The sequence below is a fragment of the Periplaneta americana genome, chromosome 6, assembly GCF_040183065.1.
Source record: "Periplaneta americana isolate PAMFEO1 chromosome 6, P.americana_PAMFEO1_priV1, whole genome shotgun sequence".
In the NCBI taxonomy this organism is placed as follows: domain Eukaryota; kingdom Metazoa; phylum Arthropoda; class Insecta; order Blattodea; family Blattidae; genus Periplaneta; species Periplaneta americana.
The window spans coordinates 27,505,914-27,521,825 of record NC_091122.1 but is presented as its reverse complement, the minus strand read 5'-3'; the positions used below and the strand labels follow the sequence as shown (position 1 = coordinate 27,521,825).

General features: G+C 35.3%; 1 protein-coding gene across 1 annotated transcript; it reads left to right on the top strand.

Annotated features, from left to right (window-relative positions):
- The first annotated feature begins 539 nt into the window (after window positions 1-539).
- On the top strand, window positions 540-13,936 carry LOC138702191 (uncharacterized). Its single transcript, XM_069829796.1, has 3 exons — window positions 540-872; window positions 5,530-5,713; window positions 13,783-13,936. Exons 2-3 carry the CDS (start codon window positions 5,532-5,534, stop codon window positions 13,925-13,927), a joined length of 327 nt encoding a protein of 108 aa, XP_069685897.1. The 5' UTR covers window positions 540-872; window positions 5,530-5,531; the 3' UTR covers window positions 13,928-13,936.
- Window positions 13,937-15,912: the final 1,976 nt, after the last annotated feature.

Here is a 15,912-nt window from a genome sequence, read left to right as displayed (position 1 = left end):
AAATTAATATTCTCCTCCGCTGCATTCATCTAGTAACTTCAGGGAACCAACAAAAAGTTACGATTTGTAATCAGAAATTTTGAAAAAGAATTCTTCGATGAAAAACTATTTTGACAGCTCTTTAAATTCCACGCCCCCTTCCAGCCTTAATTTAAAAAGTGTAAACTTATGAGTATTTGTGGTCAGAATTGAGCTGAATCCATTTGGGGTATGAAAACATAAATTCTGAATAAGTGAAATAGCTAAAAAACTTGGAAAAATTTTCATGATTTTCAGTGGAGTCTTCCCTTAAAGAAACAATTGAATTAAATATAAATATTCATTTAGAATTGATTAGGAGGCCGATTATTAAACCCTGGTTGGGACGGCTATCAACTATCTATCAGTGGCATTGTGTCGTGTCAATTCAGGTTAGTATCATCCGTGAAGTAGCAGCAACACTTATCTATGCACATATCCGTCTAGTGTTAATATTATTGTTTCTGTCACTACAATATCAGCGCGTTTCCATAGTAATAGCCGGTAAATTCATGCGACCATAAGTTTGGGTATGATGGTTTTATATAATTCAAATTCAGTATTCGTTAATATTAATAGAGACGACTCATTAAAATGTACTAATTTGAGGAACAACATTTCTTCCAAAGTGATGTTTAATGAATAGACTAATTGAGTTATAATATATTGGTAGATAAAAGTGAGCTGAGGATCCTTCTATCCACGGACGTGGCGAAGTCCTTCTGAACTGCTGCCAATTGGTCTAATGCAGAAATTCCTGAGGAGGAAGGGTTAAATTGAATGAAGCCAGACGGTTGGATTTCCAATCCTCAATTACCACAGAGTAGAGGTCTGCATCGGCCGTATTTAATTAGGTAAGAGGACGACCCAGTCCGATCCTATGAAGTCGGATTCGTACCTGATCGGGTATTGTATTGTATTGTATTATATTTATTTACATTCCATGGTATTCGTACATCGCTTCACAGCTAGAATATGGAATATGTCAAATAATAAACAAATAAACAAAAGATCTTAATAGTAGTACATTATGCAACGAGCCTATAATGGTAGTAATTAAGACGCGAGTATGTTTATGAAACGAGCGCAAGCGAGTTTCATAATTTTCATACGAGCGTCTTAATTACCATTATAGGCAAGTTTCATACGACTTTTTATGCTCGACCATATTTATAACTTGAAATTATTCATAAGTATTCATGTTATTCTTATCTGACTGCGGAGCGGAACTGACCTTGTGCAATATCTCGTAAATTGTGAGATGTGCGAAGACGCGAAAGTATTGATTTTTTTCCGAGAAACAAATGTCATTGCCCTTGATATAATCTAGAGAGTAAAATAAAAATTAATGTTGATATAACCTTGAAATTGATTCAGAGATTGAAAAACGAGATGACAAATTGAATTTATTTGTATATTATTTACAACTAACGCTAATTATTACAGTAACAGAACATAACCTTCTGCGACAGTATTGGATTTCCAGCCTCCGTGACGTTTCGCTAGTTGTCTTTCGATTGCATATCCGAGAATAATCGATACTTGCGCTTTCATATTGCTACAATGGTGTTTTCTGATTGGTGGAACACCTGAACTTTAATGAATAGGTGTACTTTAATGAGGTCCATTAAAGGGCTGCTACCAGGTGTATACTACATTTCGGCATGGTCGAGCATAAAGTCTTAATTATAGTCACAGTCTAGTTGAAATATATACAGAAGAGTTTTACAATATACTGTAGTCTACTAGTACAACACAAAGTTTTAGTATCAACACTTAATACAACACAAATATTCATGAAGCGTTGCTGAATGTCATGAATTGACATATAGAATAAAAGGCGTGAGAAATTAGGTACTTCTTTAATTTAGCCCTAAATAATCTTAAGTTTTGAGTTACATTTTTTATACCCATACGGAGGCTATTAAAAATTTTTACTGCCATATAATGCACTCCTTTTTGATAGCACGATAGACTTGCCGATTGAGTATGAAAGTCATTATGCATGCTATGAACTGATGAATTGGTTACAAAGTTTTCACGATTACATAGAGGAAGATTATTAATGAAAAAATATACTGACAAGCCATGGGCATTATTTGTAGTTTTTTGAAAATGGTCCTACACGATTCCCTAGATTTGGCACCTACTATTCTTCTAATTACTGTTTTTTGTAGTAGGAATATACTGTTCACCCACAATATTATTCCAAAACTCATCACCGAGTGGAAGTATGCAAAGTACAGTCTGATCCGTTTGGGTATGAATAATATTAATTTATTATTATAAAGCTATTATGATAGTAGGAAAAATTTATTGTTGGTTATATTATGATTAAAAGATAGGAGTTTCCATATATGACAATCAACAATGTATAATCTGAAAGGACAAATTAAAATCGTAGATGTTTAAAATGGCTACTACAAATCAACAGCGGGCACAATGTGTTCTTTGGTATGCTACATTTGAGATTGTTAAAAGATTTCAAAGGAAATTTCGACGTGATTATGGTGTGCGTAAGTAGCTAAATACGACTCCATAATGTTGTGGTATCGAACATTTGTAGAAACAGGTTCTGTGTTGCGCAAATCAAGCTTTCAGGTATAACTCCCTGTAAAGTTGATTTAAATAATTTCGAGGGAACAATTGTTCCGGGGCCGGGTATCGAACCCGGGACCTTTGCTTAAACGTACCAACGCTCTGCCCAGGAACTCTACCAGATACCGATCCAATTTTTTCCTCTATAACCACAGACCTCAAAGTGGGCTGACAACCGTCAAGCAACCAACATTGAGCGCAGACTAACTCTGTGTGCCTTAAAGGGAGTTATACCTGAAAGCTTGATTTGCATAATACACGTCACTGTTCGTTAACAGAAAACCAAAATTTAAGTATTTGAAATGTGGATGTGGAGAAGGATGGAGTGTGTGAAATGGACACACAGAATAAGAAATAAAGCTGTGTTGGAACGAGTGGGTGAAGGAAGAATGATGCTGAAACTGACCAGGAAGAGGAAAAGGAATTGGTTGGGTCACTGGCTGAGAAGGAACTGCCTACTGAAGGATGCACTGAAAGAAATGGTGAACGGGAGAAGAGTTCGGGGTAGAAGAAGATATCAGATGATAGACGACATGGACATATATGGATCATATGAAGAGACAAAGAGGAAGGCAGAAAATAGGAAAGATTGGATAAAGCTGGATTTGCAGTGAAAGACCTGCTCTTGGACAGAACACTGAATGAATGTGTAAAGTACATATTACAGCAAAATGTTTTCGAGTTAGCGACCACTATTTTTAATACAGACATTGCATCTTCTAAGGAAATTCTGGTGTACTCTCCAGGTATCTTCCGAATCACATCGGATACTGCAATTATCCTGGCCGCTAACGTTTCCGGGTCGTCTACCAGTGTCTCGTATAGTCGCCGCGGCCTCATGCTTAACATGCCGGCATCATAGAATAACGTGCGGTGTGCTAAATTAAAACGTAATTTTGCCAACCGATTGTCGCTCTGTAGGTTTCACTCTAAGCGTCACGTTGTCACGTCTTCTTCCTCGATAAGAATAAGTATAGCAGCCACGTTCAATTAGTAGGCTAGCGGTGTCAAAGAGGACGGAAGCTTTGTAGTTTCAATAATTTTAATTATGTCGCGCTGTCCATTGTCGTCAAGTCTTTTGAAGGCCGCTCCAATATTCCACGCGGAGTGTATGGACGGAAGCTTTGTAGTTTCAATAATTTTAATTATGTCGCGCTGTCCATTGTCGTCAAGTCTTTTGAAGGCCGCTCCAATACTTCACGCGGAGTGTATATATAAACCAGAGTTGCAAATTTTAGCAGTGTGTCTTGTTCCATGTTATATTAATATATAGCAGCAGCAAACAAGACGTGACAACGTCGCATTTTCATTTTATTACCGGTGCATGCAATAAAGACCTTCAAATCTTAAAAGGAATGCCGCTGCCTAATAATTAAACGAGGCTACTATACTGGTTTGTTATACTGTTAAATGGCTATTATTATTATTATTATTATTATTATTATTATTATTATTATTATTATTATTTCATTTACGAGTACGTTGACATTCTTAACTCTTAATAATAACTGTTTAATATTAATTTTTAATCGCATACCTTAATGTTCGTCCTCAGCAGAAGACATTGCAACCTCGGTTTTAGTCCACGTGGATTAGACAAGTAGATGTCATTTTATAATGGAAGCAGTTTATTGGTTGCAACATTGAAATTGAGGCAAGTGATTGGAGCGGCGATATAAGAAACTGAAAACAATAACACAATTAAATTTCAAAGATCTGCCGAATGTTACTCACGAGGCCCCTCAAAGACCTGCAAATGTTAAGCATGAGACCGCGGCGATAATACAATAAACGAGACTCTTGATATGGTCCCAAAAGAAGTAAATGAGGGGCGTCAAATCAGGGGAGCGGGCTGGCCATGCAATCGAGCATCCTCTTCCAATCCAACGCCCAGGCCGAGTTCTATCGATCGATACTAGTTTCATTGTTATATGTTGTTTAATTATTGTCTATTATTCGTTTTAAATCTACGTGGATTTCGTCACACCGAATTTAATAACTTGTCACCTTAAACTGAGGTGCGAACAAATACGTATCCTACGTTAAAATAATGAGTAATTACAATATGGTGCAATTATTCTTGGAAAATTTATATACAATTAATTGCATATAGTATATTATTTAAACCGTACAATATATACACAGTTCCCTAAGTATAAATCGTCCCGACATCTGTCTGGTGTTTGTTTCTGTTGGTGAGAGAAAAGGTAGGCTTATAGTTTGCCGATTTACGGGCGTTATGATAAGTGGTAAATAATACATCATGGACTTTACTATAGTGAGACATGTTGAAAGTCTCTGTTGTTATGCAATATCGCATGATACAATGTACTTCACTACAATTTAGACGAGCGTATGTTCATTTACGGCTGTCGTGTGAAGCATAAGAATTATAAAAAGTGTAAAAGGAAGTTGCAAAGGAAGAAAAGTTCATTGAATGCAATAAGAGACGTGTTCGGTGGTAACACAATTGACAGATAATCGTGGCCTGCGAGATAGTGTGATTTAAGCCTGTGCAATTTTTTTATATGGGGAAATCTGAAGGGAAAAGTGCAAGAAAATTTTCCGCACACAAAAGAAGAATTAAAAGACAATATTGGGGCTACGATAGCTAGGATTACACTGGCTGAACTACGAAAAGTGTCCCATAATTCACTCAAGAGCTGCCAATAAAATTGTATATGGAGGCCATTTTCAGACTTTTCTGATGTTCATACAACGTCAACCAATGGTTTCCGCTCGCGGAATCTGCTTCCTTGCTTTCTACCAAGTGTTCTGTAAGCATATGTCTATCTCGGACGATTTACACATAGGGAATCCTGTAAATAATTTAAAACAATGATACCAAGTAGTAAAAGATGATAACAATAAATTGAATCGACTGTTTCTCACTGTAAAATGATTCACCGGTAGCCATGTCCGATGATGTTCCTGTGGAACGGACCTCGGACTCTGCAGATGAGAAAACTCCAAGTCGCGAGGCAAAGAAAAAGAAGAAGACAACGAAGGTATCAACACCGCAGACGTTTCCATCTGCAACCGAACCAATTGTTGTGGAATCTGTACTTCTCCAGGAAGATCAGGCCGAGAACAGAGGGTAAACACAAATCTCACTTGTAGATCTAACGACTAATCAACGTTGTTTTTATAGCTGCTTGTCTGAGCAGACAGTCGACAATCGTAATATGTGCATTCAGACCAAAAGTGGTGTAAGTCAAAATTGGGCAATGAGGTTTAAAGTAAAAATTCTGTCAAATACAGCGCAAAGTAGCAATTAATATGTCCTTCGTGCTATCCACTAACTACTAACGGTCTTACTAATAAAAACTCTATATACAGACGTTTAACTGTCTTATATTTATACAATGAGTAGCTCGTTTATAAGTCGTGTGTAAATTCCTTACTAATAATCAGTACATACGTCGTGTATAACAGTATAACTGTTACACAGATACGTCATAGTTTCGTCATTACTTCCTTACGAAAGGTAATGGAATATCTGAGGTTCTCTATTGCATCCGGTAGAACGCTGTAGTGTGGCGTTTTAAATATCGATAGTACAACTGGCTCTAATCGATTACCACACTATATTTTGGTCAAAGAGTGCAAGCTACAGCAATATTATTCTAATAATTCTATGATCTTTGGTTTGTTCTTCTGTGGTTACAAGGTAACCATCATCATAAAATGACAGTCGATACGAACAGCTGTTAGAGGGGCGGCCATTTTTTCACTATATACAACGCTTAAACAAGGGGTTTCGTGTATATAACTACTGCAAAGCAATTCCCATTGTATAGTTACAGCCTGTTTATACGTCCATAGCTTATTCAAGGTTTATTAGTAACGTTTTCTGTCTCAACTCTGGATAAGTCTGGTATAAAGACTATACACGGTTTATTAGTAAGACTGTAACCGTTTAAATAAATTGAATATTAGTTGCTACTTTGCGCTGTATTTCACAAAATCTTTACCTTAACCCTCATTACCCATTTTTGACATACACCACTTCTGCTCTGAACGGTTCATATTATGAATAACGATTAAATTTGTTCTTGTTTCTCGATTAGAAATCCTTCTCAAACCAATGTTGAATTCACTCTTTCCAGCAATAAGTGTGATATATCACGTGCATGATTTTTGGTTGAATTACGTAGTAAATACAGTATTTAATACAAATAAAATCCACGCACTAGATTAAGAAGAAAGTCTGCTCAGAGAGAGACGAAAAATACACATCAAATATTACACACACTTTTAGTACATAATAGGTTACTATTGCCAGTTTCCTTGTAGGAGCAAAGCAAAACCATAGCCCCATATAACGAGATTATGGGGGACATCATTTATCTCCTCGCCTCGTTATAGCTTGACTGTAGTACAGTATATCGGAATATGATCATTTAATAAAGGTATTTTAGGGGAGAATGTTTCTTACAGTGTTACATCCATATCCGCGATATTTAGGGCTTGAACTGTAGGACTACTACAAATTATAATAGGGCATAACTTAAAACAATCTCCCTCTTTTTCTCTCTCGTACAGAAACACATGCATACATCAATAAAACTACGTAACAGTGCTAACAGAAACTTTTTTATATGAAGATTATTTTCCTGAAGATATCATATGAAATGTAAACTCTAATTATTTTATTTAATCTCGTCTTTAAGTTTACACATTATACCAGGATCACTTTTCTTTTTTCTGCATTGTGGTGCAGTATGTTATTCATATTTCTCCAAGTGGCGGCCTGAACACCTGCAGACTTGTAACACATGAGTACAGGCTGTTACAAAAGAAACATTACATCTCGACCAAGTTAAGTCTGCGAGCCGAGAGGGGAAGTTGGAGGCAGTTCTGTAGTGAAAGGAGGCGGTAACGAGAGGAGACCAGTACAGTCTCATAAGACAGCAAAGTTTTCCTATTGCGCTTCAGTTCATAGAGCGGTAACAATTTAAGACGCTTTGAAATAGACTGTACTTCTACTTCTGCTTGACAGTGAGGTTTGGCGTTCTGATTGGCAAGCGTGGAGAAAGTTGCATGAGGGGGGAGACGGCGTAACTGTTGCCTTTATCTGAAGACAAGGACAAAAATGCGTGCGCTCCGTAGTGTATTTTAAACGATGTGCACACGTTGGAATCTGAGCGTCAAGTGACCTATGTGGCAACTGTGTTTTGCCTCTACATTCCATCCCGATATCCCCACTCGCAGACTTGACTTGGACTATCTGTACAGTGCTTCCATTCCTCAAACGAGGTATAGAAATTCTTACACATTCAGAAATTTAAAATAAATATTACAGTCCAGACACATGATCTGAAGACATTAATTCATCACTTTAAGCATAGAAACTTAATCATAAACAAAAGCAAAAAAGAGATCTTTTGAATTCAATATTTTTTAACGTTAATGGGGGGCGGGATAGACAAGTTTGGGGGAGCAGTGCTCACCCATGCCTTCCCATAACTCCGCCTATGATTGACACTCAGTGCATGGTATTGTCAGATTGTTGGGTTTTCTTGACCTAAACGTGTTTACAACTAATTTTTGATTAACTTCAGTTTCATGAACTCACGTTCACCAGATGCTACACTAACAGGGGGGGGGGGAACTGATAAAAAGTTTTAATGGTGTTGAAAATGTAATCAGCTAATATTTTAATTGTATGTAATTTAACAGATATCTTCTTTCATGTAAAAAAAAAAGAAAAATACATTTCGCGAATATTTTGTGTCCTTTCCTAAAAAAATTTAAATTCAGACCAAGCTTATCACCCTCCCCAGTGCCGCCCCCCCCCACTCGAGTAATAGGCCTATCCCCTTTGTTGGCGGCCCTGAGTGAAGCATACGTTGAAATGGATGAAAAATAGTTCATTTATTGTACATATCGAAGGCCTAGTTAAAAAAAGAAACAACTCCAAATTTAAAGTTTTGAAAAACCTGAATGTTAAAACTTTATGTTGCTGTGAGAAATCTCATTAACGCACTCCAATTTGAAACTTACAGTATGTATAAACATAATTAACATAATTTTTAGTAATTTCAACGATCCTTTGATTTTTCACAGCAACATAAAGCTTTAAAATGCAGATTTCTCAAAACTTCAAATTTTGAGTCGTTTCCCTTTTCAACTGGGCCGTCGATATTAACTATAATTTGTGTTTAAATAACAGTTTATTGCAAAACAATCTCCTGAAATTACAGATTGCCAAAATGACGAGGTATAACAATAACCTTATACAATATTAATGGCAATAAGTAACTAAAATTTAAAAATTAATACCTATACCAGAGACAAAACTTTCTTTATCTGTGTCACTCATTTTTATAATGATGCAAAATATATGACAGAAATCTAAAAAAAAAAAAAAAAAAAAATCTCTCCTAATTTGTATATAGTGACTTAGTTACCATAACTAATGTGAATTCAATTGTTTCAATTATCGTATTTTAAACAAAATTCTGTCGCCTCTCTCTCCAGAGAAATTGTCAAATCTAATAAAACGTCAACAATTTTAGTTCAAGTGGTGGGGGAAATAATTGGGAAATACTGCAATTTCATTGATGGTAAAATTTGAAAACGAATGAAACGCTGTTCAAAATTGCGTATCGTAACAAAATATTAATTAAAATGTATCTCAGTGAAACTTACAGCAGAGTCCGTATAGGCCAGTTTCTATTTGATGCTTTTGCAATTCACTGCGGGCTAAAGCAGGGAGATGCACTATCACCTTTACTTTTTAACTTCGCTCTAGAATATGCCATTAGGAAAGTTCAGGATAACAGAAAGGGTTTGGAATTGAACGTGTTACATCACCTTCTTGTCTATGCGGATGATGTGAATATGTTAGGAGAAAATCCACAAACGATTAGGGGAAACGCGGAAATTCTAGTTGAAGCAAGTAAAGAGATAGGTTTGGAAGTAAATCTCGAAAAGACAAAGTATATGATTATGTCTCGTGACCAGAATATAGTACGAAATGGAACTATGAAAATTGGAAATGATTTATTCTTCGAAGAGGTGGAAAAATTCAAATATCTTGGAGCAACAGTAACAAATATAAATGACACTCGGGAGGAAATTAAACGCAGAATAAATATGAGAAATGCCTGTTATTATTTGGTTGAGAAGCTTTTGTCATCTAGTCTGCTGTCAAAAAATCTGAAAGTTAGAATTTATAAAACAGTTATATTACCGGTTGTTCTATATGGTTGTGAAACTTGGACTCTCACTTTGAGAGAGGAACAGAGATTAAGGGTGTTTGAGAATAAGGTGCTTAGGAAAATATTTGGGGCTAAGAGGGATGAAGTTACAGGATAATGGAGAAAGTTACACAACACAGAGCTGCACGCATTGTATCCTTCACCTGACATAATTAGGACCATAAAATCCAGACGTTTGAGATGGGCAGGGCATGTAGCACGTATGGGCGAATCCAGAATCGCATATAGAGTGTTAGTTGGGAGGCCGGAGGGCAAAAGACCTTTGGGGAAGCCGAGACGTAGATAGGAAGATAATATTAAAATGGATTTGAGGGAGGTGGGATATGATGATAGAGACTGGATTAATCTTGCTCAGGATAGGGACCGATGGCGGGCTTATGTGAGGGCGGCAATGAACCTCCGGGTTCCTTAAAAGCCAGTAAGTAAGTAAGTAAGTAAGTAAGTAAGTAAGTAAGTAAGTAAGTAAGTAAGTAAGTAAGTAAGTAACAAAATATTAGTACAGTATGTTTACTCTATAAAGTCTTCTTTGACAATTTTCCCACACAGTACTACGTATATTATAATTAGACTTCGAAGTTGATGGCGCAGTCAGGGCGACACAGGTTAACTGACAGGGAAGTACTGGGTGGAGGGGGACAGACTAGGGCTTGTTTACTTTTTCCGTCTTCTATCCCCTGTACTGTCTGTGTAGGTATGGGTGAGGGTTTCGTAGGTACTAGCACTGAAGCTGGGACATTTGGGACTACGTGAAGTCATTATGATGTCGGAAACGAAATACAATTGGAACAAATGATTAATTAAACATTATTAACTTTCTTCCACAATAAAATAAAATAACACCTTCAGTTTCTATCTGATGCTTTTCCAATTCACTGCGGGCTAAAGCAGGGAGATGCACTATCACCTTTACTTTTTAACTTCGCTCTAGAATATGCCATTAGGAAAGTTCAGGATAACAGGCAGGGTTTGGAGTTGAACGGGTTACATCAGCTTCTTGTCTATGCGGATGATGTGAATATGTTAGGAGAAAATCCACAAACGATTAGGGGAAACACGGAAATTTTACTTGAAGCAAGCAAAGCGATCGGTTTGGAAGTAAATCCCGAAAAGACAAAGTATATGATTATGTCTCGTGACCAGAATATTGTACGAAATGGAAATATAAAAGTTGGAGATTTATCCTCCGAAGAGGTGGAAAAATTCAAATATCATGGAGCAACAGTAACAAATATAAATGACAGTCGGGAGGAAATTAAACGCAGAATAAATATGGGAAATGCGTGTTATTATTCGGTTGAGAAGCTCTTATCATCCAGTCTGCTGTCCAAAAATCTGAAAGTTAGAATTTATAAAACAGTTATATTACCGGTTGTTCTGTATGGTTGTGAAACTTGGACTCTCACTCTGAGAGAGGAACATAGGTTAAGGGTGTTTGAGAATAAGGTGCTTAGGAAAATATTTGGGGCTAAGCGGGATGAAGTTACAGGAGAATGGAGAAAGTTACACAACGCAGAACTGCACGCATTGTATTTTTCACTTGACATAATTAGGAACATTAAATCCAGGCGTTTGAGATGGGGAGGGCATGTAGCACGTATGGGCGAATCCAGAAATGCATATAGAGTGTTAGTTGGGAGACCGGAGGGAAAAAGACCCTTAGGGAGGCCGAGACGTAGATGGGAGGATAATATTAAAATGGACTTGAGGGAGGTAGGATATAATGGTAGAGACTGGATTAATCTTGCACAGGATAGGGACCGATGGCGGGCTTATGTGAGGGCGGCAATGAACCTTCGGGTTCCTTAAAAGCCATTTGTAAGTAAGTAAGTAACACCTTATAATAAGAGGCATAATGCATCACACCTGATGTAAAGAGAAAAAAAAAAACGGCCTTAATTGTGGGCTGAAAATTAGTAACTTGATTTTGAAATACATAAACTATAAATTATTAAGAAAATATTACATGTAAGAATTCAAATTAAAAATTAAAGGGGTACTTATAATAAGTAATTGAAATTAGCCTACTTAAAATATATTTCACTGATATGTTTTAAATAAATATCTTGTGACTTGGCGATACATTAGTAATTTATCCTGTTTACTCTATTTTATTATCAAGTTAGCCTAAAAAACTTTCTATCAGGGATCGGCGAGTTCCGGCTCACAAGGCCACCGGCGCAAGTATACTGAAACTTGACGCTTATCTAAGCAAGAAATGAGAGAGCAAAAAAGCTCACGCGAACAAAATTTCACTTTGACTTCTTATTCAATACAATCCAATACAATTCTTACTAAATAAAATATTTGAGTTATTTTCATCTTAGATATATTATTTTCTTTCTTTGTAATAATTTATTAAGCTATGCACTATATTACGCTCAATTTGTCCTCCGAACACGAGTTTTACTCATACGGGAATTAGATTTATAGCAAACAGAACATAATATTGTTTTATAAATGTTTATCTACAATGATGTGTCTTTTATAGTAATGGTATTATTTTAAGACAGCTGCTTTATTTCTGTAATTCGTCCTTCAAAATTACTTCATTTATGTCTCTTTTTAATTACAAATGTTGCATGTTCTGATAATAATAAACTTCAGAGGATATGTGTCTCAACTTCGAAGTGAATTTTATTTCGGAATATGTATGATAAGAACTTTCTTGTGTTAAATTTTAACTTACTTTGTTAACATGTTTCGACCTATTTTCGGTCATCTTCGGAACTGGTCGTTGTTGGTCTTGGTGCCTCTTGTTTCCTGTGTGGGTGCGTTAGTAGTGTACAGTCAAAGAGTGTGTGTGTTTTGAAATTGAGTTGTGTGTTGAGAATATCGTTGGGGTGTGTTTTCGTGTGTCTGTATATTTCATATTGTTCTAGTGTGTTGAGTTTCTGGCTTTTTGGTTGGATGTGCAGTATTTCCATGTCTGTGTTGATGTCTCTGTAGGTGCGGTTGGCATTTGTGATGTGTTCTGCATATGTGGAGGTGTTTTGTAATTTTGTTAGGCTGTGATGTGTTCTTTGTAACGTGTTTGAAATGATCTGCCTGTCTGTCCCATGTAGAAGTTGTTGCAGGTATTACATTTGAGTTTGTATACGCCTGTGTGGTTGTATTTGTTTCTTTGTGTTGTTTGTGTGTTGAGATGTTTTTGTAGGGTGTTATTTGTTCTGTATGCGATGATGTAGTTTAATTTCTTGAATGAGGTTGCAATTTTATGTGTGTTTTTGTTTTCGTATGTTAGTGTGATGTATTTTTTGTGTTCTTGTGTTTGTGTTGTATTCTTCTGTTTTTTGTGGTTTTGTTTTGTCTTACGTATTATGTTGTCTATTATGTTAGGGTTGTATCCGTTTTCTTGTGCTATGTATTTGATTGTGTTTAGCTCTTCGTTGTAATCCTGTTGGTTCATTGGTATGTTGAGTAGTCTGTGTACCATTGTTCGGAATGCAGCTTGTTTGTGTTGTGTTGGGTGGTTGGATGTGGTGTGTAAGTGTGTTGTTGTTGTGGGTTTTCTGTATACTTTGAATATGTGTTTGTTGTCTACTTTTGTTATTGTGATGTCTAAAATATTTATGGATTTGTGTAATCAAGATGTATGGTTAATTTTGTTACAATACTTACATTATCGTAAATAATTATATACTCTTAATTAAAAATAATGTTTTTTTTATTTTGACATTTCATTTCATTAATCATACATTGTTTTTTTTAATATTACATCATATTACATCTAATGGACAGACATTTCGGCGTAGGAAAATTCAAAATTATAATTATTTACTAGAAAAATGCATTTCAAACTTGTTACACAAAGTCTGATTTAATGGGTAAAAACATAACATTAACATAACAGAATGTACAGAATCTTTATATCAATCGCTTTAAAATAAAAAAAGAAACATTTTGTATTTTTTTACAACTTGATCTCCTTAATGACTTTCAGACTACAGCCAGAAGAAGCGCAAGCTCTACCAGAACAAATTGCTGCAGAGAAGGATACCCCTGTGACCACGAATGCTGCCGATGTGAAACCTACTGAAACTAAAAAGCCATGCTGCAAAAAAAAAGCAACAAAAGCAACAAGATAAAATTGTTCCAAAATAACATGAAAATACACTAAAATAATAATTTGCGACTAATACCTATTGTACAAAAAAGTTTCAGAAAATATGAATCCAATATTGCACGCATTTATTGTTATGAAATTTAAATAAAATAATTATTAGAACTTCAAAATAATTAATGTGGTCTAAATCGAACTGATTTCCGACTTCACTCTGTGGGATATACAATTTTATATAGAAACGCCTACTTTTAATTGGGCGTATTCATCTATTAAACACTTTTTCATACACTCGGAGACACCAACTATTTTCGCAAAAAAGGACAATATCTGTAATTATTTTATTTCCCTTCCGATAGATACGCCGCAGATAGACATGAAAAGTAGAGAAAAAGAGAGAAAAAGAAAAAGTATGACAACGAAAAAATAAAGGAAAATTGAAGAAAAAAGAAACAATAATAACTATTATTTATTTATTTACTTACGTACGTATTCATTCATTCATTCATTCATTCATTCATTCATTCATTCATTCATTCATTCATTCATTCATTCATTCATTCATTCATTCATTCATTCATTCATTCATTCACTCATTCACCCACTCATTCATTCACTCATTCACTCATTCATTCACTCATTCATTCATTCACTCACTCACTCATTCATTCATTCATTCACTCACTCATTCACTCACTCATTCATTCATTCATTCACTCACTCACTCATTCATTCACTCATTCACTCACTCACTCATTCATTCATTCATTCATTCATTCATTCATTCATTCATTCATTCATTCATTCATTATATTCCATAGATCTTACATGAACAACGAAGCTTTAAGATGTGGAACAAGTCAACATTTTACAATATTACAATTGCGATTTTTACACATTTTTATAATATTTTAAAAATTTTATAGTTTTACGATTTAGTAATTTTCTACAATTTTTACAATTTTGTGCAATTTTTTGCAATATTTTGGCGAGATGTAGTAAGATGAGGTGAGGTCTGAGGATTCGCCGAAAGATTACCCGGAATTTGCCTTTTGGTTGGGGAAAACCTTGGAAAAACCCAACCAGGTAATCAAATCAAAGGGGTGAAATGAAGTGATGCCGAGGACTCGCCATAGACCATAAGGCTTCCCTTCGACAACACCAGAAACATGTATAGATCTACATATAAAATTTTAGGACAGCAGCGAAGAAACTAATTAACAATATTCAATTACACAAAACTTAGACACAAAACAAGAACGTTTTCAATTACAGTAACACAAGAAAAAACAATGCAAAAGCATTCAATATGTTAAATTTGTTACTGTTAAACACAGCTTAAGGTCTATATTAATATTATTAATCTAAATAACTAAACGAGAAAGGCAACTAATAATACAAACAAGAAACACAATTTTATTATAAATGAATAGACAAAGGCTGTATCAACATTATCTAGTACCTAACTTACTAATAATATTATTGTGATATACCGAAGTGCATATTATTACTTATTGCAGTTCATATTATTATTATTATTATTATTATTATTATTATTATACATTATTAATAATAAATTTCATTAGACAAAAATATGTGAAATAAAGGAATGGAGATAGAACTCAAGGATAAGCCTACATTTGCGTCGTATGTCGCAGCTAGCCCTGTGTATTTTAATGACTCTGCACATTCAACTGTGATAACAAAATACAAAGATATGCAGTTTTTGAGTAGGCCTATCTATCTCCTTTGCAGTAAACTGACTCAAATGTTGCATAATAAAATTCATAAGATACCTATCTATATTGGAGTCTACTCCACTAGCCCTTGTATGAGTTGTACCACGTATCTCGATATTGTCATGTTTCACTGCTGTTGCATAAATAAACACATGCAATTGTGATAACATTGTATGCAAAAAGGAATACATAAATATGCAGTATTTGGATACGTATCTATTTTGCAGTAAGTTAACAGAAATGTTGTATAATTCGTAGGACACCTATCTGT

What these genes read in the sequence shown, in the direction of transcription:
- LOC138702191 (XM_069829796.1), top strand. Translation starts at nt 5,532, where the DNA reads ATGTCCGATGATGTTCCTGTGGAACGGACCTCGGACTCTGCAGATGAG. An exon ending in GATCAGGCCGAGAACAGAGG is followed by an intron (nt 5,714 to 13,782) that starts GTAAACACAAAT and finishes AATGACTTTCAG; the next exon opens with ACTACAGCCAGAAGAAGCGC.